The sequence below is a fragment of the Thermobia domestica genome, chromosome 18 (genome assembly GCF_964235325.1).
Source record: "Thermobia domestica chromosome 18, izTheDome1.hap1.1, whole genome shotgun sequence".
Taxonomy (NCBI): domain Eukaryota; kingdom Metazoa; phylum Arthropoda; class Insecta; order Zygentoma; family Lepismatidae; genus Thermobia; species Thermobia domestica.
Genome location: NC_137471.1, coordinates 43435115 through 43462950, shown reverse-complemented (window position 1 = coordinate 43462950; position 27836 = coordinate 43435115). Strand labels below are relative to the sequence as shown.

The window sequence follows — 27836 nt, the reverse complement described above, 5'->3', positions numbered from 1 at the left end:
ATCTCAATTGACGCCATGTAACGAAAAAGCTAACAGAGCATAACAAACGCTGCACTACTAAATTGACTCAAAACCTATAAAATTGACATCGATATTCATCTGAGATTATGTAGCTTAACACTACGATTTCCTTAGTTTATAAATATATATGTCCATCTGAAGAGATATGTAAGTATGTTATTTTATTAAATATCAGCTTCTACTCTTGCGTATTATTCCCTATAGTTGCGTCTTTAAGATTCTGCCTCATGTTCTTTGCCTTGTGTGCATGGTGCAATATATTGATACGGGTGAAAATTTTAGTGTTTAATTGAGTATTCGATGATGCTGTTTCTTGTCTTAATTTAATGTCATTATTTGAATTTTCTTCTATGTGTAGTTAGCGGTGGAAGAAGGTATCCTTTGTGATAACTTGTTTCTTCGTTAACGCTCGGAGGAAAAGTTCAATTAATGCCTATTTCACGTGCTATTTACTCTATTTGGATTGCCATCCTATGGAGTAAATGGTGACAGAGAAAGTAAACCAAAAACTGCGAAGTGATCGGCGATTGACGATCAGTGCTCTGTCTAATGATTTTCCCCACGTTGCACGAACAGGATTTGTCATAGAAACACTTGGATATCACAAATTGATATCCCAGGCGGCAAATTTCTATGTAGAGGGTTTACGGAAGATGGTGCAGCGTTACGAAGAGTGTTTCGAACAAGATGGTGATTATGTATAAAAGTGAAGTAGCTCTGTAGGCACCTATTTCTGGCAATTAATCCCGTTCCGCACGAACATCTGTGTTTTTATCATCAAACAGTCGTTACTTTTGGAATACGCCTCGTAAGAAAAGTTTTTTTTTTTTTTTTTTTTTTTTTTTCACCACGCTATTTTGGCGTGAAACAAATGGTTATAAGGTGCTCCAAGCTTGCTAAATCTATCATATTTTTTTCCGATAACACGAACCTTAAGTTACTGTCGTACAAATTTAATAAAATCTCGAAAAGCTCAATCGAAGTTCGGAATTTTAAGTTTAGTTGATCAAACTAGAGACTTAGACATTTTGTGTAAAAATTATTTAATCCAATTTAATATTCAATGTGAGAGGATCACTTTATAATATACAGTGAACCCTCTCTAATTCGAATTTGGATAATTCAAAATCTACGCTTACAAGTATATAAAAATGTGTGTGTGTGTATCTGTCGCCAGACTTTCGCACAGGAAGGAGTGACCAAATTCGGTACTCAAATAGGTCTTCACCAACTCTAATCGCGTATGAAGTAGGTTTTTTTTTTTTTTTTCGATTTTCTGCGTGGAGGAAGATTGGAGGGGGTCAAAATGTATATATAAAGGGAGAGAATAAATACCTGGGGCGACGAATATTAGTGGTGATGAATTGAAGTATACCGTCTCCTTCAGTAGCAAGGCTGTACGAGAGACGATCCTACAGCTTAACAAGGTATCCGAACCACATGAGCTGCCGCCGGGAATCAAATCCGGGTCTCCGATTAGTGTCATACCCATAGTTCTTGAGGTCACTGAGATGAGTAATGATGCAGTTCCAATACTCTTCAGGTCCAAGTTTAGCCCCATGGTATAGGAAGAGGGGTGAAGGAAACATTTGTCCAAAATAACCTTATTAGTGTCGAATCCCTACTTTTCGGGATCACTAATTTGTTTGGTGACAGTCTAGATGACATTTAAGCCTAAGCGTAAGTTTAGGCAAGAAGGAACATGTTAGGTGGTCCGGAAATTAATAAGGGCAACACCATCTTCGTTATTTGTTGATTTTACTCATTGACAAGGACAACGCCAAAGACGTCCCTTCTGTATTTTTTTTTTCATTCATTTCTGTACCTTTTTTCCTTTAAGCTTGGAGGTATTGGCGATAGGGGGGGGGGGATGTATGCATAACAGGAGAGGATGAACACTTAGACAACGGATATTAGTATCAAATCCGTAGTTTTCGAAGTTGTTGAGATGAATAGTGATACTCTCAGTGTTGTTCAAGTCATACCTTAGCCCCCTTGTTAGTAAGAAGGGGATAACATGTCCGAAATGACCGATATTAGTGTCGAATCCATAGTTTTCCGGGTCGCTGAGATAAACAGTAACACTCCGGACGCCGTTCAAGTCCAACATTGTTATCAGAGGAGGGGGGAGTAAAAATAACGTTCAAAATGATCAATGTTAGTGTCGAATCCATACGTTTCGGATATCGCCAAGCTGAGTGGTGACACTCCAGATGACATTTAACCCAAGCTTTGGCAAATAGGAACATAACAATTGGCCCAGGAATTGGAAGAAATAACGCCGAAAGGGTTGATCTTACTTAATTATTTATTTCAGTCATTTCTTTAGTTTCAAACATGATATATTGTATATACCTTACCTTTCTCTGCGAAGAACGGGAATAGTATTGTATAATTCCTCTTGAAAACTGTATTGAAAACAACGTTAAAAATCGTGAGTAAATCGAACTTTCGAATGTCATATTTGGATAATTCGAAGTACAGAAGTAACTACAGTACAGGAATTTTTAGTGCTGGATAGATTACAAATAAAATAATGCAGTTTCGGTTAGTTTTCAGTTATCCAGAGGTGGCCATGGAGAAGAGACATACAAAAACATAGTCCATCTGACAGAAAAAAAAAGCAGGCGAGGAAGTAAAGGGAGAGCGTACTGGGCGTCATCTAAAGTTTCTGAAATAGTTGAAGATTTAAGAAGACTTATTGAGTGTCATCCAAATGATACTAGTAACGTAGGCAATAAATAAGTGTTTTCTGTGTAAATAAATCAAATCAAAGTAAACGAAGATCTCGGACTTCTTTAAGTGAGAACAGATAATTAATTATCTGTTCTCACTTAAAGAAGTCCAAGGTCTTCGTTTACTTTTTTTTTTTTTTTTTTTTAGAGTAAACATTTGTTTATTGCTTACGTTACTAGTACCATTTGGATGACAATCAATAAGTCTTCTTAAATCTTCAACCATTTCAGAAACTTCAGATGACGTCCGGCACGCTCTCCCTTTACTTCCTCGCCTGCTTTTTTTTTTCTGTCAGATGGACTATGTTTTTGTATGTCTCTTCTCCATGGCAACCTCTGGATAACTGAAAACTAACCGAAACTGCATTATTTTATTTGTAACCTATCCAGCACTAAAAATTCCTGTACTGTAGTTACTTCTGTACTTCGAATTATCCAAACATGACATTCGAAAATTCGATTTAATCACAATTTTTAACATTACTGTGCTGATAGAGGGAAAGGTAGAAGGAAAACCAGGAAAGGAAATACCAACAATAGAATATCTAGATACAGTTACGAAGAAGAGACCTTATCAGAGTACAACTCTCCCAAGGGAGAGAAAATTTATAAAATATCCATGTTGCCCACCAACCTATTGTTGAGGTAAACAAGAAGAAGACTATGTGTATGATTTTGTGTTAATTCATTGTATCGGGTACTGTACTTAAATATGTTTTCCATGCTCGGTGTAGGTTTATGTATCTGCGAACAGCAGTCCTTCATTTGTTTACAGTATTGAATCATGCAAACGTGGTATTGAAATAATATGCTGTTTTAAAGTGAAGTCTACTGCATGTTATATAAAGTGTTTCAAAACAACACCGACGACGTTTGGGAGGTGATTCCTGACACCAAGATAAGACGAAAAGTATAGACCAAACTTGGTGCACAAATGCTTCCTTTTAGAGTTATAGGCTGCCGAAAACATGAAAAAGTGAAATGTAAAAGGTCCATAGCTCCAATACTATGTGACCTACCGCAGTTCGGTCAAGACTATATAGGAACTAGTATGTGCCCTATCCAAATATACATGTTTCAGAATCCTGCGGTACTTCCGCAACAATTTTTATGGAGGTAGTTGGCGAGTACTTCAAATTATATGCCCGTAGCCAAACTCCCTTTAAAAAAATTGTTGCGTGAGTACCTTAGGATTCTGAAACATGTATTTTTGGATAGCACACATATTAGTTCTTACGTGAAGTCTCAACCTAACTATGGTAGGTCCCATTGTTTTGAAGCTATGTACCTCTAAAGTTTTTTTTTTTTCATGTTTTCGGCAGCCTTTAACTCCGATTTTTTTCTTTTTTTTCATGTTTTCGGCAGCCTATAACTCCGAAAGGAAGCATCTGTGCACCCAGGTTTGTCTATACTTTTTGTCTTATCTTGGTGTCAGGAGTGACTTCCCAAACATTGTCGATGTCGTTTTAAAACACCGTATATATATAATAATATGACTGTACATTGCTTATGCCTAATTTATTTCCCTTGGAACTCATTCATTTGGCGCTAATAATTTTTTCTTTTGCTAAAGGCTTACGACATCACTTCTTCTTAACTACTGGAAATCCTGCGATGATGAATTCGACTGATTTTGTTTTGGGCGTCGTTACATTGTTGGAGAAAGAAGGATATCTATCAAGTGGTTCGACAGAAATATTAGAAGTTTGGTTGCGTAAAAATAACTCTATGCCGATCCTTAACATTTTGACTTTGTCAGGTTTGTTTTGAATGTTTCTAAATATTATCAAGAACATAGTTTGATTTGACGTTGCCTTTATTGTGTTCTTCTTCTTTTTCTGCTTCCTCCAATGAAACAAAGAACATTAATTAAGGTCAGACATACGTAAGTTATCGGCTAAGTCCTTACTATTGTTGTCCAGTAAAAATACATCATTCTTAAAGCAACCTGATGTAAAATTTTGATTTTGTTTTATATTGGAATACAGTGAAACCTCTGAATAACAGACACTAGTGGGACATGAATTTTTGTCTGGTAGTAAGAGATGTCCGTTGCAGAGAGGTTACAGAAATTTAATTTCTCACAACAGTAATTATATGTAGTAATATACAGTAAATACATTATTATGAGCGTAAATACGTAAAATTCAATATGAAAATACTCTATTTAGTACGTATTTGAATTACTGGGAGGAAAGAAGGAGAAATTCATTTCTGTTAAGTAATATTATTGCTGGGAAATGTGTTAATACAGGGTGCGGCACGTAAAACCGGCCCGTAAAGTGAACACATAAAATGAAATGTAATGTATTAAATATGATTAACTACAACACATAAATGAAATGTAGTGTATTGAATATGACTACTCACCTTCACAGCAGGTGCTGAAAGTGTACTCCGCCCACTTCAACACACATGTGAGCACGATTGAGGAGATTCATATATACCCTTGTCAGTTCTTGTGTTGTAATGCTATTGGTGACATCCTGGATCCTGGTCTTGAGTTCTTCAATTGTGTGTGGATTTGTTTCGTATACTCTTCCCTTTAACAGTCCCCATAAGTAAAAGTCACACGTGGACAAGTCTGGTGATCGAGGAGGCCACAAGCCTTTACTGATTGTCCTCTCTGGTGGAAACATCTCATGTACAAGGGACAATGATGCAGCTGATGTGTGGCATGTTGCACCGTCCTGCTGAAAGTAACATAACTGACGCTCCTCTTCGGTCAAGTGTGTATAAAACTCCTCCAGGATTCCCATATACACGTCACTGTTCACTGTCGTCTCAAAGAGTATGGGCCCAATAACGCGTGTGGCGGAAATGGCACACCAAACACCAATCTTCTCATCATGCAAGGGTACCTGGTGGATTGCGTGTGGATTTTCTGTCGACCAATACCGGTTGTTTTGGGAATTTACGTACCCAGACAGGTGGAACCACGCCTCGTCACTCATGATGAGCATTAGTGGATCCAAGAAACCACTGGCAACATTGCTCAACAGCCTTGAACAAAAATGCACCCTCTTCTGCAGGTCAGGCTCCTTCAGTTCTTGCACAACACTTATCCGGTACGGTTTTAACTTCAGTCCCCTTAAAACACGTCTGCAACTTCTCTCACTCGCATGAACCTGTTGACTCAATCTCCTGGTTGACTTTCGAGGACTTCTTGTCATTATCTCCTCCACCTGCATCTTTAATTCAGGTATGCAGACAGATGGTCGTCTGTTCCTGGGAGCATTTTGAGCCGATCCTGTACGCCGCCATTTTTCAATCAATTCCTGAATGGTGCTTTTTGCTGGCACAGAACGTCCTGGAAATTTCTCCCGAAACAAATTCTTTGTTTTCACAAAAGATCCAGTGAGAATGAACCCTTCAACAATGGCAACACGCTCGTGTATCGAATACGGCATTATCACACACTGACACTCACCCGGCTTAACACAACGAGGCCTTTTTCTCAACTGGTTTCGAGAAGTTTCACTGGCTGCGGCTGCACGTGACTGCTGCAGGTCACGTAAGTCGACCCGACCTCGACACGCCATCTCTTGGTAGGAAGGTAGATTATTTAAGTGTTGCCAAAAACACAATATACCAGAATATTACGACGGGCCTGTTTTACGTGGCGCACCTTGTATATTCGTATACTGCAAAAGATAATAGGAGGGGAAAGCGGAAGCGAAAGCGTTCCTCATTTATGTCAAATTCTCAGAATCTTCTCAAAAGATGCCTTAGGAACCAACTAACCAGCTTAACTCTTTTGTATAGCGACAAAAGCATGCTTTTTCCTGTACAAGAATAATAAAAATCATTAGCAATGTGTTCTCTCAGAATCCTCAGTATGGTTGCGGAACTGTGTGTGTGTGTGTTTGTGTACTGGCGCTGTATCTTCGTTGGCGGAATGGCTGAAAAGACAAGTTATTGGGAGTGCATATATGCTTATTGACCCAGCCCCAATCACAAAGAATATTCTCTTAGAGAAAGTGAAAAGGAAGGCTGGAAAACTCCAACCCAGGCTTGTTCCAGTATCATAAATAAAAGAAAAAATGTTGGTTTTCCAAACATTGCTCGTTGAAAATGTTATTGTAAAACACATTTGTTTTGTTTCTAAGAAATTGTCGAGAAATATGCAAGGCGCAGAGGAAAAAGGACTAAATTTGTTAGGGAAGGGAAGATCTTTCGCATAGAATTCTTGGCCATACGACTGACCCTTCATAAGTGTTATTGCTTATTGAAGGTTTTCTACGATTTCCACCAGAAAGCAATTTATTGCGGGCAGAAAATAAAGAAGAATTTCAAGTTCAATTTGAAGCTGTTCTGTTTGTTGGTTCACCAGGTCTAGACTCACGGGGAAAAGACTTTTCTGTCTACTGTAGAACCGAGAATAATTCATGTCCGTTAAGGACTGTCCGCGTCCGTATCTGAGAGTATCCGTAAAAGGGAGGGTTTTGTTCCGTAATATAACATATATTTTTACCGGAACAAAAAAAATCTGTCCGTATTATAGAGGTGACCCTTAAGGGAGGTTTCACTGTATCATTTCCGTGGGTGTAATTAATTAATTGCTTTAGAATTTTCCATTTATTTGATTGGTGAAAAACTTGCCAATATTTGGTTTGTGCATGTCGGTCCGAAATCCAGGAGAAAATTGAATAGCGTCATAGTCAACGACACTATAATCAATATTTTGTATAGGTGATACGATAAAATATTTATTGTTATTAATTAAAAAAATCATAGTTACAAGGTAACCAAAAACGTTCTTGCCGTTTTTGACGTCCTATTAATCATGTACTGACAGGGAGGAAACGAAATGACGCACGTGCCTGCCAAGTGATTGAGAGTTAATCTGACCATTGGCATTCAGTAATACAGGCACGTTGCGCACATACAGCAGTCATAGCTCATCCAATGTCGAAGAGAAATGGAGATATCGAAGCAACTTGCTCGCGCATGTTTGTTGTATGACTTGAAAGTTGACCTGTCAGCTGCCGCTTATACTAGGCATTTGGGGAGAATGTCGTGAACAAACGCACCGCTAAGTATTAGTTCCAGAAATTCCGTTCGGGAGATGCGAACCTTTCGAATAAACCTCACAGTGGATGACCACATGTGTTGGATAACGAGGCTCGGAAAGCAAGAGTGTAACGTGTGATGAGCTTGCAGAATGATCCCATGTTTTCGCTGAAACAGCCAGAATGCACCTGCATGGGATAGGGAAGTCGTACAAGTTAAGCAAGTGAGTACCCCACACGTTGTCTGCAGCCACCAAGCAATAACGAGTGACAGCTTGTTTGTCCTTGGTCACTTGGCACCTGAACACACCTATCTGTGATCACTTGCTCACTGGTGACGAAAAGTGTGTGATCAATGACTCCCAAGCTTGCCAGACATTGGTTGTCGCCTCATAACCCTATTTCTTGCACCTCAAGACTACCTCTGCACCAACAAAAGGTATGCTCTCTGTATGGTGGAATTGACGGCAAGTAGTGCGTTGCGAGCTCCTTCCACCTGATCATACCATCCCTGCTGATCTCTACCCTCAACAGTTGAAAAGGATGCACCGCGCATTGCGGCAGGAGCCGGCATTGGTGAATCGCAAAGGTGTGCTGTTCCTGCACGACATTGCCAAGCCACATGTGAAAAAGAGGACCTAGGTGATTCTTCAGCAAGTAGGTGGGAGACACTGTACCATACACCATATTCACTAGACCTTGCGCCAACAGATTACTACCTGTTTCATTGCTCGACAATCACCTCCGTGGGAGATCCTTCGCAACTGAAGGAGACCTATGGAACGTACCCACGGACTTATTTTCATCAACGACTGCCGAGTTTTATCACCAGGGTATTGTGCAGCTTCAGAAACATTGGCAAAAGATGTTGGATGCTGATGGAGATTACTTCGAAACTTAAAGGTACGTACCACTGTATTGCTCTTTGTTTACCAGTGCGTCAGAACGACTAGAACTTTTTTGATTACTTTGTAATAATGGAAGAGTCTTATACTAATATGATAAAGCTTTAGAATTAATGGTTATTGATTAAACAATTAAGTTAATAGGCATAATAAATGACTTATTCATGTGAGTGGGCGGTAAGGTAAATTTTTAGGTGTATACCTTTATAATCATAATAACAGAGAATAAAGTCAACATACCTTGGGTATTCTTGGTATTTATATTTATAAGGCTTATTATGATAACATGCTGGACTCTGCCAGGATGGAAAATATTTCAGTTTAACGTCCCGCGATTATGCCCTTTATGCTAAGGGAGACGGGTGATTAAGGCAAGTGAATGTTGGTGGTTTGTGAAATGATAATGTGGAAGGAAACCTAGAGAAAACCCAACACAAACCTACTTAGCCAGGGATCGAAAGAGAGGACCCTACTTACCAGAGGTAAGCGCTCTACCACTGAGCCAACTTGCCTCCTCTGTCCGAAAGGAAATTGGCTATCAGGAGACTGGCATAAAATCCGGTGAATGACTATACAAGTGAGTATCATGCTGATTGTATGACTGGAGTGATCATGAACATATGTATAGTCTGGAGTATTCTCTGTTCGTTGTGAGAAAGTCGTAGTAGAGAACCCTCTTCTGTATAAGTAAGAGATTCACAAACACAGAAAACTAAACAGTTTCTAAATTATAAAATAATTGGAAATTGAGGAAGGTTTGTTTGTGTAATCTCGACTTAACAGAACACAAATATTTTCTCAACTGAAAGGAAAGAACACATGACTATGATACAAACAATTATGACGTTTGCTTGTGTCAAAGAGTTACGTGAGGAATAACACAAAAATATGCTGTGATTTTAAGACATACCTGACAGTACTATAATCATCACAGTGCAATAATTAAAAAAAAAAAAAAAAAAAAAAAACCTAGAGGATTGTTATTAAAATAAACTGAATAAGAAACCACTGTTGTAACTAGAGAATCTGTATTAATTAATAATCACTAGAATGAACTTACTTCCGTTGATTGAAGTAGAAATCTCCTTTGTCCACATGCACAGCTAGTACGATCCAACAAGCCATGGAAGGACTTCCGAAAGTCCAGAACTATAGTGGTGTTCAAGGTCATCTTTTTTTTCTGAATGGATTGTGGAAATACCATAAAAAAGCAATTGTTCAGTGATGCTTTTAATTTGAACAAAAGAAAGTAATCACAGGGGTACATGTCTGATGTGTGTGCAGGATGTAGTAAATCAAACGTTTTTTTGAGCCAAAAGCTATTCCTGGTAGTGGTACAATCTTTCTCCTTTCTGTTCCTCTATTAAGAAATGAGGCACGAAACGTCCTCACAGCTTCCGTTTCTTTAATTCCTCCGTTACTATTTGGCAAACAGTTTCCTTATACACCTCTACAAAGTCTGACATTATCCTAAGACTCGTATTTCGGTCATTCAAAATTATATCCCGGACTTGTCGATCATTTCAGTTCGAATTCGGGACCCAGTGTACCAAAGAAACAAGCTATGGCTTAGGATCCCACTCTATTGGGGGCCCAAAAAATTTAAAGGAAAAAAATGGATGTAAATTGTTAAAAAATAAAAAATGAAAATAAAACCTACATACGGCAACAGTGTGCTTCTATGATTTAAGTAATGGCGTCCGTCCTTTCCTACTAGCCTACTTCGTAAAATGTCAGTTGACAAAGGACAACTGGACATATAAAAGGTCGAATTACCTTCAACAGCTTAAGGCCTCATCAAACCTAAATTCAGCTCTAGTACCAAAGGCGCTCAAGTTTTCGGCACCAGGTAGTAAGTATTGTACGAGGGTAAGTCAACTGAAAACCATAAAAGTAGAAATAAAAATCCGCATATGGCGCCAGTGAGCTGTAAGTTGGCATGCCTGTTTACGATAGTATGCCGGATGTCTTCTAGGTGGCAGCAGCCGGCAGATGCACAAACACCGGCGCAAAAACAGTTCCAAAATGGCAGCCCCACTAGCCACATGCACCAGCGAGGAGCAGCGTTCTGTGATTCGGTTTTTGCGAAGTGAAGGTGTGAAACGGATTGACATTTTTAGGCGAATGAAGGTTCAGTATGGAGATGCGTGTTTGTCACAGCCACAAATCTATGAATGGTGCCGGAAATTTGCAAATGGTGTTACGTCTGTGGCCGATGCTCCACGCCCCGGCCAGGCTCGGCGCGTAGTGACTCCAGAGACCATTGCAGCCGTTGAAGCCATCGTTTTGGAAAACCGCCGTGTGACAATAGACGAAATTGCAGCATGTGTACACATGAGTCATGGATCGGCACATCATATTGTGAATGATGTTCTCCAGTTTCATAAGGTGTCTGCAAGATGGGTGCCCCGACAATTGTCGCCTGAACTGAAACAGCGACGTGTTGATGCGTGCGAAGACCTTTTGTGGCGTGCTGAACGTGACGGTTATGCCTTCCTGTCACGAATCGTCACTGGTGACGAAACATGGGTGCATTACCATCAGCCTGAAACAAAGCGAGCGAGCAAGGAGTAGTCCGCTGTTTGGTCCGCTCAAAGAAGCAATGGGCGGCAGGAAGTTCCACTCTGATGAAGAGGTACGCAACGCGGTGCACGAGTGGTTGCGCCGTCGCCCAAAAGACTTTTTTCTGCAGGTATTCAGGCTCTTCCAAAGCGCTGGCGGACTTGCATTGAACGAGGAGGGGACTATGTTGAAAAGTGATTTACTTCTGTACCCTGTGTGACCAATAAATAATATTTTAAAAAATAATTATGGTTTTCATTTGACTCCCCCTCGTAGTATTAATGAAGACGCGAAGGGCAGCTTTGAAATGAAAGCAAAAATAGGAATGGTGGTAGTACTATTTAGGAAAAAAAAGTGTTTTCTGTAAGAAGTTAAGAAAAAATTAGAAACAAACTCATCTAACAAGGGAACCTTCCGAAAATGATAGTTGCAGTGAAAGATGTGGCCTATGCCAATTGAAAGAGCTGTAACAGAGATGAGCATTCCCCAAAAATTAGCTGCCCATAGCAATAAGTTCAAGAAATATAAGGGGTGGAAGTTCGGGAAACAGCAAGGTTGGACAAGGGGGAAAAGTGCATATTCCACAAAAAAGGGAGGCACGGCAAAATACAATGCTGACAAGTGATGTATAGAAAGAGACTTGCCACAATAGGGAACAAATGAAGGCCACCAGTGGGGTTAACAGTGTTGCTAACTGCAATGAAAAGTACATGTTTTATAAAGAGCACTATATGAAGTGAGTGCAATATTCAGTGTCATGTAGAACATAAGATATGACGTGTATAGTCAGTGGTACAATCTAACAAAAGAAAATAGAAAAAACAGAAGTACGAAAAAACCGGAAAAGACGAAGTTGGCCATAATGCGCCACATTTGATCACGAGCTGTGCATATTAGAATGAACAAAACAAGAAAGCACCAACTATGCAAGAAACCGACGTACCTAGAGTCGAAAAGAAAAACGTGTTCCAAATTTGGCAGCACTGGCCATGAAAATTCAGCAATTCTAATATAGTTAGGCCACTCGCGTCACAAAAAGAAAATTCCGGCAAGAGGCATTAGCCTTCGCATCATTGGTACATGTTCGTCCACATTGTATGTGCAATTGTTCGATGAGAAAATGGTCCAAACAGAAGATACACTTGCAGTGAGCACAGCGGAATACTGCCAATCTGTCACACATGGTACAATGATCGCCTGTGAATGTCTCGAAACAGTACTCTAGAGGTGTCGGAACCTTTGGTGGTCTCTCTATCACATGTCCACATCTGTAGAAAGGAAACATAATCAAGGGCTTGATTTGCTGTGTGTTGCTGTCTGCAGTACTATCACCGCCTATATGATATATCCAGAGTGTCCCACCTAACTCTGCGACTGAAATAGTTTCAAAGCGAAAAAAATGTGACACATCCAGTTGTGCAGGAATGTACCCATGTCAGCGGGCGAGAAACTTCTGTGAGACGCAAGTGCCCCCAAGTCCCCCATCATAGGGTCCCAGGGGCCAACTTCAAAATTTCAAATAGCACCATCGGTCGAGTTATATTTCTTTCGATAAATCATGAAATATGCAACAACGCATATCAGAAATATTTACTATATGGGATTTCAAAATGGCCGCCAAAAATATCTGCTCGGTGACAAGAACAACGTGCATTTTTGGCGGCCATTTTGAAACCCGTGCTTCATATGGCAAATGTTTCTTATAGGCGGTGTTGTATCTATCCAGAGAAATATCATCCGCCCCCTGTTCCCATTTGAAATGTTGCGGTTGACCCCTCGAGCCTTATGATGGGGACCCTGGGGACTTGCTTCTTACTAAGTTTTCTTGGTTCTCGACATGAATACATTCCTGTGCAATTGGATTTGCAACATCTCTTTTCGCTTCGCAGCAATTTGAGATCACAATGTTCGATGCCATGTTAAGACACAACATATATTTGTGGCGGCCATTTTGAAAAACATGCTTCATATAGCAAATGTTTCCTATATGTGTTGTTGCATATTCCATGATCTATCGAGAGAGGTACCACTCGGTCCCTGTTGCCATTTGAAAGTTTGAAGTTGGCTCCTGCGGCCCTATGATGGGGATCCTGGGGGCACTTGCTTCTCACAGACTTTTATCACCCCCTGACATTGATACATTCCTGCACAACTGGATCCGTCACATTTTTGTTCGTTTCTCAAATCTTTCAGGTCACAAAGTTTGGTGGGACACCCTGTATATTCCCACATACGACCCAACCATGACATAATGTTTATTTCTATTATAGATTGTTGGCTCAACCCAACCATTTCATGTTCCCCGACTTGGCATTGCCTCAACCACTCTAGCATTGATGCATTCCGCATGATGCCTGTTGCCGGAATTTTCTTTTTGTGAAGCGAGTGACCTAACTATATTAGACTTGTCTGGATGTTCATGACCAGTGCTGCTAAATTTGAAACTCGTTTTTCTTTTCGACTCTAGGTACGTCGGTTTCCTGCATAGTCGGTGCTTCTTGTTTTGTTCATTCTAATACGCACAGCTCGTGATCAAATGTGGCGCATTATGGCCAACTCCGTCTTTACCGGTTTTTTCGTACTTTTGTTTTTTCTATTTTCTTTTGTTATATTGTACTACTGATTATACACACCATATCTTATGTTCTACATGACACTGAATATTGCACTCACTTCATATAGTGCTCTTTACAAAATATGTACTTTTTATTGCAGTTGGCAACACTGTTAACCCTACTGGTGGCCTCCATTTGTTCCCTATTGTGGCAAGTCTCTTTCTATACATCACTTGTCAGCATTGTGTTTTGCCGTGCCTCCCTTTTTTGCGGAATTTGCACTTTTCCCCCTTGTCCAACCTTGCTGTTTCCCGAACTTCCACCCCTTATATTTCTTGAATCTATTGCTATGGGCAGCTAATTTTTGGGAAATGCTCATCTCTGTTACAGCTCTTTCAATTGGCATAGGCCATATCTTTCACTGCAACTATCATTTCCGGAAGGTTCTCTTGTAAGTATTTCATATTGTATGCGATACGCGGTAGAAACATAGACACTACGCAAAACCTAGACTAGGAATGTGATCCTGTAATTTATTGTCTTAGAGGCAGAAGAGTGTAATGGAGAACAACCTGCACTATGAAGATCGATCTTGAATAGTGGTTTCTTCACCCGCCAATTGCAACGGATTTAGGCGCAGCCTGCGGATCGAACACCATCTTTGTAACGTCATTTTGCTAAAAGACAGAAAAACAAAAACTCAAAAACCACGCAATAGCAACGAAACCCCATTAGAGGGTTTTGAGATGTAAACATGGAGAACAATGGAAAAAAATTACCCTGCTCGAACGGAAAACCAATGAAGTGGAACTGAGAATAGTAGCGGAGAAATCAACAATATTAAATCATTAGACGTAATTAGAAGAGGAAGATTGGATAAGAAGGAAATAAATTGTGAGGAACATGATAAAAGTTATGCGGGAGGCAACATAGAGCGGGAAGAAAGGGACTGCAGTTGATGGGCAATACCGAAAAAGATATTTGCTACATGAAAGCGAAGAGGTTAGACGAGAATTGTGATGCATGGAAGTTTCTCCGTATGCGCCAAGTATAGTACCACTAGGGGCAGAATACCAGAGACTATGTATGATATGGCGTAATAGTAAAATAAATAGCAGTGTTACTTGTACTCCACGTAAAAGACTTTGGTTTATATGGCGTGATATTTTCTCAATATGGAAATCGGAAGTGATAGTAGATTTCTACAACTTCCCGTTTGATTAGAGAGTTTACACCCTCCATTCCAAAAGAAACCGAACGTTTTAAAAAAACAAAAAAGCAATGTACATTTTGGAACAAATCATTTTTATTAATCAATGTATTCCCCTTCTGCATCGATACACATATTTGCACGCTCCAACAAGTTGTCAAACGACTTCTCCATGTCCTTTATTAGAATGGTCTTTAGGACGGCGGTCGTCGCCTTCTCAATGGCATCAATCGATGCGTGCCACTTTCCTTTCATCGCCAAATGCAGTTTCGGGAACAGATAGAAATCGCACGGAGTGAGATCTGGTGGATAGGGCGGATGATGCAACCGAATAATGTGATTTTTCACCAAAAATTCAGTTACAAGTCGCGAACAATGTGATGGTGCATTATCGTCCAAAAGAGTCCAACTGCCGATTTCGCGATATTCGGGCCGAATACGACGAATTCTTGCCAGCAAACGCTTCATGACGCCCAAGTAAAACTCTCCAGTGACTATCTGGCCGGGCTGAACAAATTCTTTGTGGATAATTCCTTTTGAATCGTAAAAACAAATCAGCATCACCTTAACTTTTGACTTCACCAAGCGACTTTTTTTTGGGTGTTCCTTCATCCGGCGCTCTCCATTCAGCACTTTGCCGCTTTGTTTCGGGCTCATATTCAAAACACCACGTCTCGTCACCAGTTAGAATCGATTTCAAGAAGTTTCGATCCTGCCGAGCACTTTTAACGATGTCTGCAATGCGCAATTCGATCAACTTTTTGGTCTTCGGTGAGTTTGTGTGGTACAAACCGCGAATTAACCTTCTTAAGGCCCAAAACTTCGGTCAAAATACGGTATGCGGTTGTTTGAGGAATGTCTAATTCCATTTCAAAAACTTTCACCGACGATTTTTTGTTATGTTTGATGAATTCACGCACTTTTTCGATGTTTTCTTCCGATAATCCGGTTCTGGGACGGCCTGATCTTTCGTCATCATCCAGCGTCTCTCTACCCGATTTGAATCGCCTGAACCACTCGTAAACTTGCGTACGGGATAGGCACTCATCACCATATGCATTTTGTAGCATTTGGTGCGTTTCACTAAAAGTTTTACCCAGTTTAACACAAAACTCAATTGCAGCTCGTTGTTTGAAACTCATTTTCCGACCGATGTACACAACACACTGACAGTTGAAACGCAATAACTTTGTTGCCGTGCATCCAAATGTCGTGACATTTATACCAGTTGTCAATGAGGGACTACGCCATCTACCGGTAAAATATTACAACAGATGGCACTAGTGGTACTATTTGTTTTCAAAAGTTCGGTTTCTTTTGGAATGGAGGGTGTAGAAAGAAGATGGAATTACGAGTATGTCCTTACAAGGTTTAATTGATTGCAAAAAACCGCTTCTCGTTAAATGTAACCATTTTTACTCTATAGTGACCAACGTTAAAACCGGAAGTGGTTGATTTCTATCGATTCCGGTTTGAATAGAAGGTAAAGAGACACGATGGATCTACAGGGGATGAACAAAAATAAGGAAATGCCTGAAAAATTACACATTACCTTTATTAATAATGAGTAGGACCACCTTTGGCACGCAGAGCTGTCTGCAGTCGACGGGAAATGTAGAAATACAGGTCGCATATGGTTTTCAAAGGGATGTTGTACCATTCTTCCGCCAAAGCAGCTGCAAGTTGTAGAGACAACGGTGGTGGGTAGCGTGCTCGCACCTTAGTCTACAAAACTGACCACAAGGGCTCAATGATATTGAGATTTGGCGATTATGGAAGCCATGGCAGATGTGACATTTCCTCTTCGAGCTCATCAAACCAGTCCTGGACAATGTGAGGTGTATAAACAGGAGCTCTGTCATCTTGAAACACATCATAAGCATCACTGGCGTCTCTGGCATGTAAAATTTGGGGGGGGGGGCATCGAAGAAAGTGATTAAAATGGTGCTACGTAGCCCAACCTATTTATTATCTTCGATTCCATTTGTTACCTTTCTGCTTACCTTCACGGATCCCCTAAGGTATATCAAGAACTCTGATATAATCGTTCTACAGCCTGAATAATATATTCCAAATAAATATAATTATTATTATTTATTTATTTGTTTGTTATTCTGTCGTTAGTAAATAAATTAAATTAGAATGAAATAATGAATATTTTGTACTTCAAAATATTGGGGGTACTCGACCCCCTCGTCTCCCCCGCCAGAGACGCCTATGATTAGCATGTGGGAACAAAGTTTATGCAGCTGGTGACTCAAAATGGTTACGTAGTCCTTGACAGTAACATGTCCATGCAGGGTGACGATACGTCTGCCAGAATATCAGAATATGGCTGCCCAAATCATCACTGAACCACCGCCATGCTTCACTCTTGGTAACAGACAGTCTGTATCGTACGCTTGTGCTGGCGTTCTCCACGCGCAAAACTCGGCCAGTAATTGCAAACAATGTAAAGAAAGACTCGTGAGACCAGATGACAGACTTCCACTGCTCCATTGTCCAGCTTTTATGGGCGTTACACCACTGTCTCTGTATAGCAGCATGGCCAACAGTTACGAGTGGTTTGGGAAATGCAGATCTACCATAAATGCCCTATTTGTGGTGTTCTTTTCTGACTGTTTTGAAGCTAATAGGGTTTGTATGCACTGTATTCAGCTCAGCTGTGACTTTTGGCGCCGTGGTGATCTTCTGCTTGGTCACAATCCTACCCAATGTACGTCTGTCTCTGTCATGCAACACCCACTTGCGTCTATGCTGATGCTTTTCTGATGCAGTTTTTTCCGGTACACTCGTAGGTAGTCATGATCTTCTATACTGTGCCTTTTGAAACATCGAACATTTCCGCTACTTTCTTCACGGAAGCTCCCACCATACGCGCACCCACAATTTGCTCTCTTTGAAACTATGCTAAGCTCAGACATGATTCACGATAACCTGCACGGACCGGTCGCTGAACTGTAACTGTTCATCTATTCGATTGGCCAGGTTGTATACCTCATAGGATGTGCTGGTGACCACGGCGACACCTACCATTCAGACATAAATCGTGTTTGAAATGGCTACGTCTTCTATTTCAGGTGTTTCCGTATTTTTGTCCATACTCTGTACTTTTAAAACGTTAAATATACTCCAAAATGCTCCCTATATCGCTTATTGTTTTTGACTTATGCAGATCAATAATAAAACCGGAAGTTGTACAGGATTTTTATCCCTTCCCATTTTAGAAGAGAGTTAAGATAAAGATGAAATGTAGACTTGGAACGCTTAATCGATTGCAGGAAACCGCTAAACCGGAAATGGTTCATTTCTACGACTTACGTTTTGAATATCACCCCTATCAACCGAACAATATTCCTGAATTTGACGTTTTACATCCTGGTCAAAATTGATGGTGACTGTCAAATGGTTCTTGAGACTTTCTTGTCTTGCGGGGACCGCGGTGGCTCAGTGGTTAGAGCGTTCGTCTCTGGTGCATGGGATTCTTGGTTCGATCCCTGCTCGCGCCAGGTTAACTTTGTGGTGGACAAACACCGTGTGCGTGGGTTTTCTCGGGGTTCTTACATTTCCTACTACTTGTTCATTCCACCATTTTATTCATTTCTTACATTCACCGTCTTCTTTAGCCTAGCCGGCATAACCGTGCCACGTAAACCTTAAAGATTTCATTTTTGTTTCCAGACGATACACACACGGACAGGAGGAGTAAATACATGAGAGAGTTTTTGTAAACTCGTTATTAATATACTTGCAGTTACAATGACATTCTAAAATATAAGATTAATACAATACACGGAAATAAAAATAATAATATTATGTAAAATAATATAGGATTTTCGATTTAAAAAAAAAAATGGATTCGGTTTTAGTGAGGTTAAATTTAGAGACAACACAGACACCCGAAATTTTTTGTCAATTCCACGTAGCCAATTTCTCGTTACAATTTTGATTTCGCCTGATTGGTCTGTGCGTATAAACCAGCAACTAACTTTGTTCTTGGGTTTATAGCGCGAATATCGTATATAGTCAATACATCTACACCAATTTTTGATGTTGCAGTTCATTTCAGAACAGTTATAAAATTTCTTGCCACATGAAAAGAGACGAGCTGAAAAACTTCCGAACAAGATACCTGGATAGTTCATAAAAGTTGCAGCACTAATTTAAACTTCTTGGTATTTAAGAAATAATAAAAAGAAGTATCAACGAAGTATGCAGTTGTATCAAGATTCACCCAAAAATAATTTTTCTACTATAGTTCAAGAAGATCAATCACAGTATACTTTATTAAAATGCATCTACCACAGTGACAAGGAAATTTCGTTATGGACTTCCTATGCTACGTTTAGTGTTATAGTGAGTCGTTTATTTCAAAAAGTTCGAGTTGCCTCATGTAGCTTAGTCGCTAACGCTCTCGCCTTCGGTGTGAGCGGTCCCGGGTTCGAATTCCGGTGGGGGCACTCGGCCGAAAAAGTATAAAAAGCTTGTTCAGGCCAGCCATCATGAATGAGGTTTTCCTGGGTTTTCCTCATTCGCACCAGGCAAATGCCAGTGTGGTACCTAATATATCGGTCCCAGGTCGCTTCCTTCCTTTTCTTTCCTCGTATAAGTGATCGCCGAGGTATGTCATCCCTCATACGTGAAGGGCTGACATGGCCATGGATGCCGAAAGCACAGAAATCTAAATCCTAAATTCTTCAAAAAGTTCGTACTTAGTTGATATTTTTTCTTATTGATGTAATTTTGTTCTTTTCTTTCATATAAGATGGTAGACATCTTTAAATAGATTTAGAATTTAGATTTACAGTAAATACCAAGAAGTCTTAAATTATTGCCACAAGATTTGATGTTATTAGTAGCTGCCAAAGTTTCATAACTACCATAGACAAAGATCTTCTGTTCAAACTTACGGCAATTGAAAACAGTGACGCAAACCAAGATAAGCTTTAGATCATAGAAACAATATCATTTTGTTTAGCCTACTTTCAAACTGAATATTTGGTGTGAACTAAGTTAAAAACTTGTTAAAATGTATGCTTATTCAGTCATGATCAATATTCGAAGTGGAAAAAAAGCAGAAGCGGTATGGTTTCTTACAATTCTGACTCGACATACCGGCTATCTAAATGTTGAAATACGGTGAGGGAATGTTGCTTAAAAGAGCGTTTCTATTTACATAGTGACTGAAAACTACTATAGAGCTTTTCTTTAGTTACAGGGTGGAGGAAGGTCATGGAGAGACTTCGATCACTCACGAACAACTTTATGAAATATATTTATATATATATATATATATATATATATCCCCTTATATTGTACTGTAAAGAATTATCCACGAAAAAGCACAAAAACCGAGTTTTTATATTAACAGTTTCCTGCAGGAATGCTCCCGGACCCCCAACTCCGCAAGAATCGCTCCCACAGCAGAGTACCCCTAAATTTGCTCATGCTCAAAACACGACATTTATATGAATTAAGACAAGAAGACACACACACATACATATGAAAGAAACAATTCAATATGGCACATCAAAATATAAACTAGATTAACTTCTTTAAAGACACCTCATTTTAAAAACAAAAGGTAAGTAAAAGATATAAAAAAATGTCGGTGTTGTCAACTTAGGAATTATTTCTAGATGAGAAATAAAATCTTTTTACGTGAAAAGCTATTCGTCAATTACTGTACATAAAAATGGATTTATTAAAGGTATTTAGCATCTACTGTTCCGTGACGGTATGTCTTGATCACTAAAAAACCAGAGGCGGTATGGCATACCACCGCATACCGTTTCACTTCAACCATTGGTCATGATACAATAATCATACTGCATTTTTTTCCCCTTCAGATATTGAAAAGGAGCAATATGGCAAACTAGGAATACACGTGAATATGGCTTTTGTATTGAGACTTATCTTCTCACAGAGACTTGAGACATACAGTCCCAATGAGGTAAGTTTTATGAGATAGTTCTTAAATATAAGAGATAAATTTTACCGTACTTATACCATAATTAAGTCTAATCTAAAAAAAAAAAAAAAAAAAATCATGCTGTGACAGTGACGGCTATTGAGGGAAGTCACATCGGTAAAAATTAAATTACTTTGTAGCGATAGAAGTTTAAATTGTATCGGTATGTCTTCCCTCAATGGCCGTCATTGCCAGAGGAATTCTAAATAATGACAGTGCCAATCTTCTACTTTTTCGGGAAGAATCTATTCAGGAAACAGAATAACATATGAAATCATCAAATTAAAACAAAGTATTGTGTATTTTGGCTTAATCTAATGGAGCTTTTTTAATTAATTTGATTTTGATTAGAAACAAGAATGTTTTAATTAAACATATATTTTAAGAACTATCAGTAACAGCGTATGTGATTTTGTCTCATTTTTAATCTCAGCATTCCTTCTGTAAAATAATATTGGACTTCGTAGGGGGAAAAGTAATTCATCGTCGTACATTATAGTTAATGTGTAGGTTCTTATGACTTCCAGTTTTACAATATAACAAAATACGCGTTATTAGAGCAAAACTCCTATTTACTCACTTAGGCGTTAAGTTACCCGGATACTTCTCCGAAATGCCTGAACAGTTCTCTACCAATTTTGACATGATGATGATTCGAGAGCACGCGCTGAGTGTCGCAAGGGGTTGCATGTCCGGATCGGACACACCATTGAAGAATAATCACCGAAAAACCGAATCTCAGAGACGCCTGAGCCGTTCTTCATCACATTTGACACGGTGATTCGAGAACAAACGCTGAGTATCGTAAGTGGTGCATGTCCAAATTGGACATACCGTTGAGGAACAATCACCGAAAAACGCGAATAATCAATAGAGGACGATCGCTTCGCTCCAAATTTTCAATTATTGTGTATCTTGTTCAAATATGCCTTTTCTAATACATTAATATGTTTACGTTCTATGTCGTGCTCATTCAATTATCTTCCGTGAATTTTCAACCATAGTCATCACAGGTACACGTGACATAAATGGTTAAGATATAAACTTTTGAATTAACAATCATGTAATTATGTAACTTGAGTCGCTTGAAGAGCCTTCTTATCAATAAATTGAGAATGTACTCACATTGTTCTTCTGTATCCTGTTATATATTGTTCAAAAAATCATGTTAAACGTTGAATTTTCCCTGACAGCTGTCGGCATTGTCAAGATACAGGTAATAAAATTTTTTAGTGGAAAGACGTAGGTAAGAAAAAGTGTTACTAGGAATAAGTAGGTAAGAAACGGTCTTAGTATAAAACCAAAGTTAAAAAAAAGGTTTCAGTAGGAGCATGTAGTAGGCAGCCGTAGATAAGGAGATGTTTTGATAGGAAGAGTAGGTACGAGAAGATTTAGTAGGAAGACGTAGATAAAAACGTGAAACAAGATTTCAGTAGGAAGACAGGTAAGAAAAGGTTTTAGTAGGAAGACGTAGGAAAGAAAAGATTTTAGTAAGACGAGGTCTCTATCGGTCACGAAAGTCATGAAAAAGTCACGAAATCTGAAAACGGTCATGAAAGTCAAGAAATTTAGCTTTTGGGTCACGATTTTTTTATCTGTACAAATATGAGTACAAACTGAAAAAAAATTGTTCTGTAAAAAGTCCAAATTCACCACCAAAAATATCTGTGGTCGACTTTAGACGCTACCAAATCGCAAGCAAAGCACGCTTCTATCACATGAAAAGTCGGCCCAATTTGCAACAAATTCGCTCTTGAGAATGTTACTAAATTTTATGGTTTGGGAAAGAAGAGGTCACGAAAAAGTCACAAAATTTCATTTTGGAATTTTAGTAGACACCCTGTAAGAATACATAGGTAACAAAGGTTTTAGTGGAAAATTTAAAGTAAGAAAAAATCTTAGAAGACGTAGATAAGCAACGTCTTAATACGAAGACATAGGTAAGAAAAGGTGTCGGTAAGAAAACGTAGGCAGGAAAGGTTTTAGGTGAAAGATTTAGGTAGGAAAAGGTTTTGGTAGAAAGACTAAGTACGAAAAGTTTTAGTAAAAATACATGTTTTAGTTTTAGTAGACAGTAGTTTTAGTAGAGAAGTTTTAGTAGACAGACAGACAAAAAAAAAAAAAAAGTTAGATAAGAAAGGTTTTAGTAAGAAGACGTAGGTAAGAAAGATTGTAGTAAGAAGACTTAGGTAAGAAAAGACTGTAGTATATGGGACTAACGATATGTAAGCATTTATTTTACTTGTTTCCTTGTTTCAGGTTACATTGCTAACGCTAATACTAAATGAAAGCCGAGCTCTACTGGCAGAAGCTACGTCGAAGATAAACATTGCATTACAGGAAATGGATAAAAGCACTTCATGTCCACTATCCAATTATTTCCGAGACGCGAAATGTGCTATTCAAGAGGTTCTAGAAGGCAATTCAAAAGAAAGCCTGAGTGTAGACGATGCATTGAAGCTTGTAAAATCTGTTCGTCATGAATTTAAAAAGAAAACAAAAGCTAGTCTTCAAGTGGATAGCTTACCGAAAATGGAACCCGTAGAAGTGCCTGAAATTAAAGACGAGAACTATGAAGGTAGTGTTATTAAGTGGTTAGAAGAATTAGAAAATCGTCGGCGTAATTTGGTGAAAACAATTGTTGCTTTACAACTACGATTAGGTGAAATGTCTGATGGAGATGTTCTTTTACCTCACAAAGGGATTATAGAACACCGATTCATTGAAGAGATGGCGTCACTTCGGAAGTGTTTAGAAGTATCTGATAGGAAGAAAGAACATGTCGTTCGTCTCATGCAGCTCCTTTCATTGAGAATGAACTGGCTTCAGAACACGTACAAGAAGATAATAGATGGTAATTTTGTTTTAATAAATATTGTTATATATCTAAGGGTTCCAATGTCTCCTTTCATCAAGATAATTTTGACATGGTTTGAAATTCCTGAATCTAGATCCTTATTATAATAATATTTTTCCTAATTTTTATGGTAATGCAAACATAATGAAGTCAACTGTTTTAAATATTGCGTTTATAAAACAATTTTACTGTGTATAAAATATGTACAAATAGTATGGAACCTTACATAATTAACTGAATTAATAGGATGCATATTTAATAATGAAATACTAACCCTGAACTCGCACTTGAATTTATTAATTTTATTTGTATACGTCTCAAGGACTGCTTTTCGTGTGCGTTCCTTGGTGCATGTTTAGTAAGGAACTTTTTCGTTAATTTGTGGATTCACACTAACGGTAACTTCTTGTCCTTAAAAATGCCATTATTATACTTATTTGACAGCATAATAACGCTGTGAGTTTTTAGTCCAATTAACTACTTGAAGAACTGATGTACTTGATAAGGGTAGTTTCACAACAGTGTGTGGCGTACTGTATATGTTTGGTTAAATAATTGGGGGATGACGTGGGCTTGAATTACAGAGGTAACAGAATGTGTCATTGAAAAGTATATGAATAAGAAATAAATATGGGTACTTAAGTGAATTCAAGGTTGGTATAGAACAAACGTGTTAAATCAGGAAGCTCTCACGAGGAAAGAGCGTGATGTCACTCAGAGATAATTACACAAAACTTGGTGTAGAAGTAGATAATGGGAATAGAAAAGAACTTGTGAAAGCATTCGTTTGGCAGACGTTCGGAATCAGAAATAATGGGCCCTACAGTTCTGAAGAAGTATGGCCTGTCAATCAGATAATGATGGGACGGAGACTTTGCTCGCTGTTGCGGCCAATGCAGAAGTAGTTAAATAAAGAAGAATGAAAATAGAAAAGATGAGCTAACCAGAAAATGCACCAATGTCCGCCCTCAGTCCCACCAGGCGAATGCCGAGATACTGCCCTTACCGTTACCAATTGGTTATGCATCACTAGTCAGCTTAATGAAATTATATTTAAAAAGAAAATATATACAGAAATTAATCATGGGCGGCGTCGACATAAGTTTTCCAGGGAAAGGGTCGATATGAAGTTGCTGTATTTCTTCACACTATAAGATGCTGTCAGTACGCAAGTATTAAATGTTTGAACCCATCAATATTAACTAATTTCATTTGTACGGGTGTTTGATATCTACGACGTGGCCCACCAAAATTCAAGTATTGTGTGTTTGTGAGGCGAATTTAAATATATATTTCGGGATTAGTGATGTTTAAAATGGGAACGACTCATAACAGAAATAACAGTTTGAATACGAACAAGACTGTTCATTAACACAAATATGTTAACTCAAAGGATAAAGGAAATATTTGAATTTGGTCTACTCACCACTAGAAAACAGCAAAATGTATTGGACAGAAACAGCCTTGTAACAACTGCGTTCAAGACTCCAAATATAACTCGCGTATGTTTCACAAACACTGCACTTTAATAGTGTGAACACAAAATGAACATGAACGTTTCACTTCTGTTGCCTAGCACATATGAGACAGAACGTCTGTCTACACACATGCCATGTTCGTAAAGTTAGCTTCCAAATTGGTCTCAACAAGATTAGAAAATACCGTAGTTAACCTTAATATACCGTACAGTGAGTTATATACTGTTTTTTGACATATTGAAACAGTTGTTAACAGAAACATTAAAAAATATAACAGGCACACATAGTACCAGTACTGGCACATGTAGTATTCAAAAAATAAATATGTTGAAAAAAAAAACACTTTCAGTCTGAAACGGATGAGACTGCTTTTTTTTTTTTTTTTTTTTTAATTAATTCCTCTTTATAGAGATAAGGGGGTAAGGGCAGTTGATGATTTTGTATCCCGGCATTCGCTTAGTGGGACTGAGGGCGGACATTGGCGCATTTTCTGTTCAGCTCATCTTTTCTGTTTTCATTTTACTTCAACTTTTTCTGCATTGGCCGCAACAGCGAGCAAAGGCTCCGTCCCATCAATATCTGATTGACAGGCCATACTTCTCCTGAACTGGAAACCAGTGCTTCCACACGTTCTTTTCTATTCCAACTATCTACTCCTACATCAAATTTGATGCAATTATCTCTGAGTGACATCGTGCCCTTCTCTCGTCAGTTTCAAAATATACTTGCGTAATAGTTGAAAATTGAAACAAATACAATTTCATAGCAAAGAAAATAACTGGGTCGTTCTTCAAAGCAGTTAGAACCAACACACAAAGTTAAATATTACCGTATTTTCCCGATTTTAAGTGGCTCCCCCTCCCCCTTCTTTTTAATTGAAAGAATACCACTCAACTTAGAATCTGTATCGTTAACACGTCCGGTTAAGTAGATGACACCCTTTATCAACTCAATAGATAAAACTTCAGTAAAATATCGTCACAAACCATCACAAGTAAGTCTTTAAGCTTTTGCCATCCTGTGGACTCAGTATTTTTCAAGTCAGTGGATTTTCTTCTAATTGTACTAGATTTTTAGCTTTTATCAGGAAAGAAATGCAAATTTTGTACTGCTCGTTCGGATTTAGCAGATATTTTAAGCATTCACAGCCCACGTAATTTTATTACATAAATAATAATAATAATAATAGTTTAGCAGAATACATTAGCACTTAGCAAGAACATTAATTCCTTAATAAATCTCATTTTTTTCTATTTTCGTTTCTGACTTTGGTGAGGTCTGCTTACAACCATTACCGATTTATAATTTAATAAATACGGTATGTTTGATTGCAATAAAGTTATCTTTTGTCGCTTTAATACAGGGTGCACATAAAGCATTATTGAACCAATGGTTAATTCAAAGGAGGAAACAGAACATCCTCTTTCATGGTTTTGATTGCAATTACTCTATTCTAGACGATTATTTTTTTTACATATGTAGGTGAGTTTTCATTATCATCCTGTGTGAAAATAATGCGCGAAGTGGCGAAGTGTACCGATTTCTTGTTTTATAGTTATAAATATGTAGGTCTAAGGTGTAATTTTATGAGTCTTCCGTGCGGAAGACGCAGGTTCGATTTCTGGCGGAAGTTCCTGTAACTAGGATCCAACATTATTGGGGTTAAATTTTTGTACGTAAAGTAACTGGAAAACATCAGACTCCAACTCATGACTTTACCAAACCAGGTACAGTTTTCATGGAAGGCTTCATGTTTATAGTGCATTCTACATTTAGCTTTGTTATTGTAAAGGGGCATTGGCACTAATTGCAAGCATGTTTTCTTGTATGCATATATTAGCATAGACTTCTTACCAGTTACTCTATGTCTTATGTTCTTATCATGAGTTCCCTTGTAAGTAATTCTTAAAGTGAGCAGCATGTGTCTTGTTATTAATTATTTATTATCCAAAATGTGAGGATTTTATGATGTTGTGTCAAGTGTTACTGTCGAGTTTTAAAGTAAAATATCTTGAAAATTATTAACATATTACGTTTGTACTAATGATGGAAGGAAAAAACACATTTGAAAGCTTAATTTCTCACATTCGTAACAGATGGCAGCTATGCAGCAGAAAGCATTCTGTGTTTTTGAAATATGAGAAGATTTTTTCGTGTTGTTACCGTACAGTTGCTTTTACAGGTGGAGGAGGATTTCAGTAACTTCATATTCCAACTTCATGGCGTAGCCCCTTATTGTCACATTGAAGTGCGTTGCTACCTGAGCGAAGAAGTCTCACTCCCCGATCTGATAGTTTGTGATTATTTGTGTGTGTGTGTGTGTGTGTGTAAGGGAGGCATGTGAAAGGCATAAGGTATATGCCTTCATTATAAAGACCTGCACTGGCCGACTGTGTTATTTCTTTGGGCCAGGCCGGGCTTGTGCGGGCCGACACTGATTTTTCTTCAGGTCGGACCGGGCTGGGGCCGATTAATTACAATTCTTTAATAATTATTGACTTTTGTTAAACGATAATTGGAATAAAGCCAA

The 27836-nt window shown here is 38.6% G+C and overlaps 1 protein-coding gene across 2 annotated transcripts in view; it reads left to right on the top strand.

Moving 5' to 3' along the window:
* Nucleotides 1-27836, top strand: part of LOC145675765 (uncharacterized) — a 182412-nt gene that overhangs the window by 66158 nt on the left and 88418 nt on the right. For both annotated transcript variants that reach the window (XM_081746425.1, XM_081746424.1), the window contains exons 15-17: nucleotides 4330-4515; nucleotides 20850-20953; nucleotides 23231-23825. In XM_081746425.1, the coding sequence (XP_081602551.1) occupies nucleotides 4330-4515; nucleotides 20850-20953; nucleotides 23231-23825 (885 nt within the window). The remainder of the gene's footprint in view (nucleotides 1-4329; nucleotides 4516-20849; nucleotides 20954-23230; nucleotides 23826-27836) is intronic.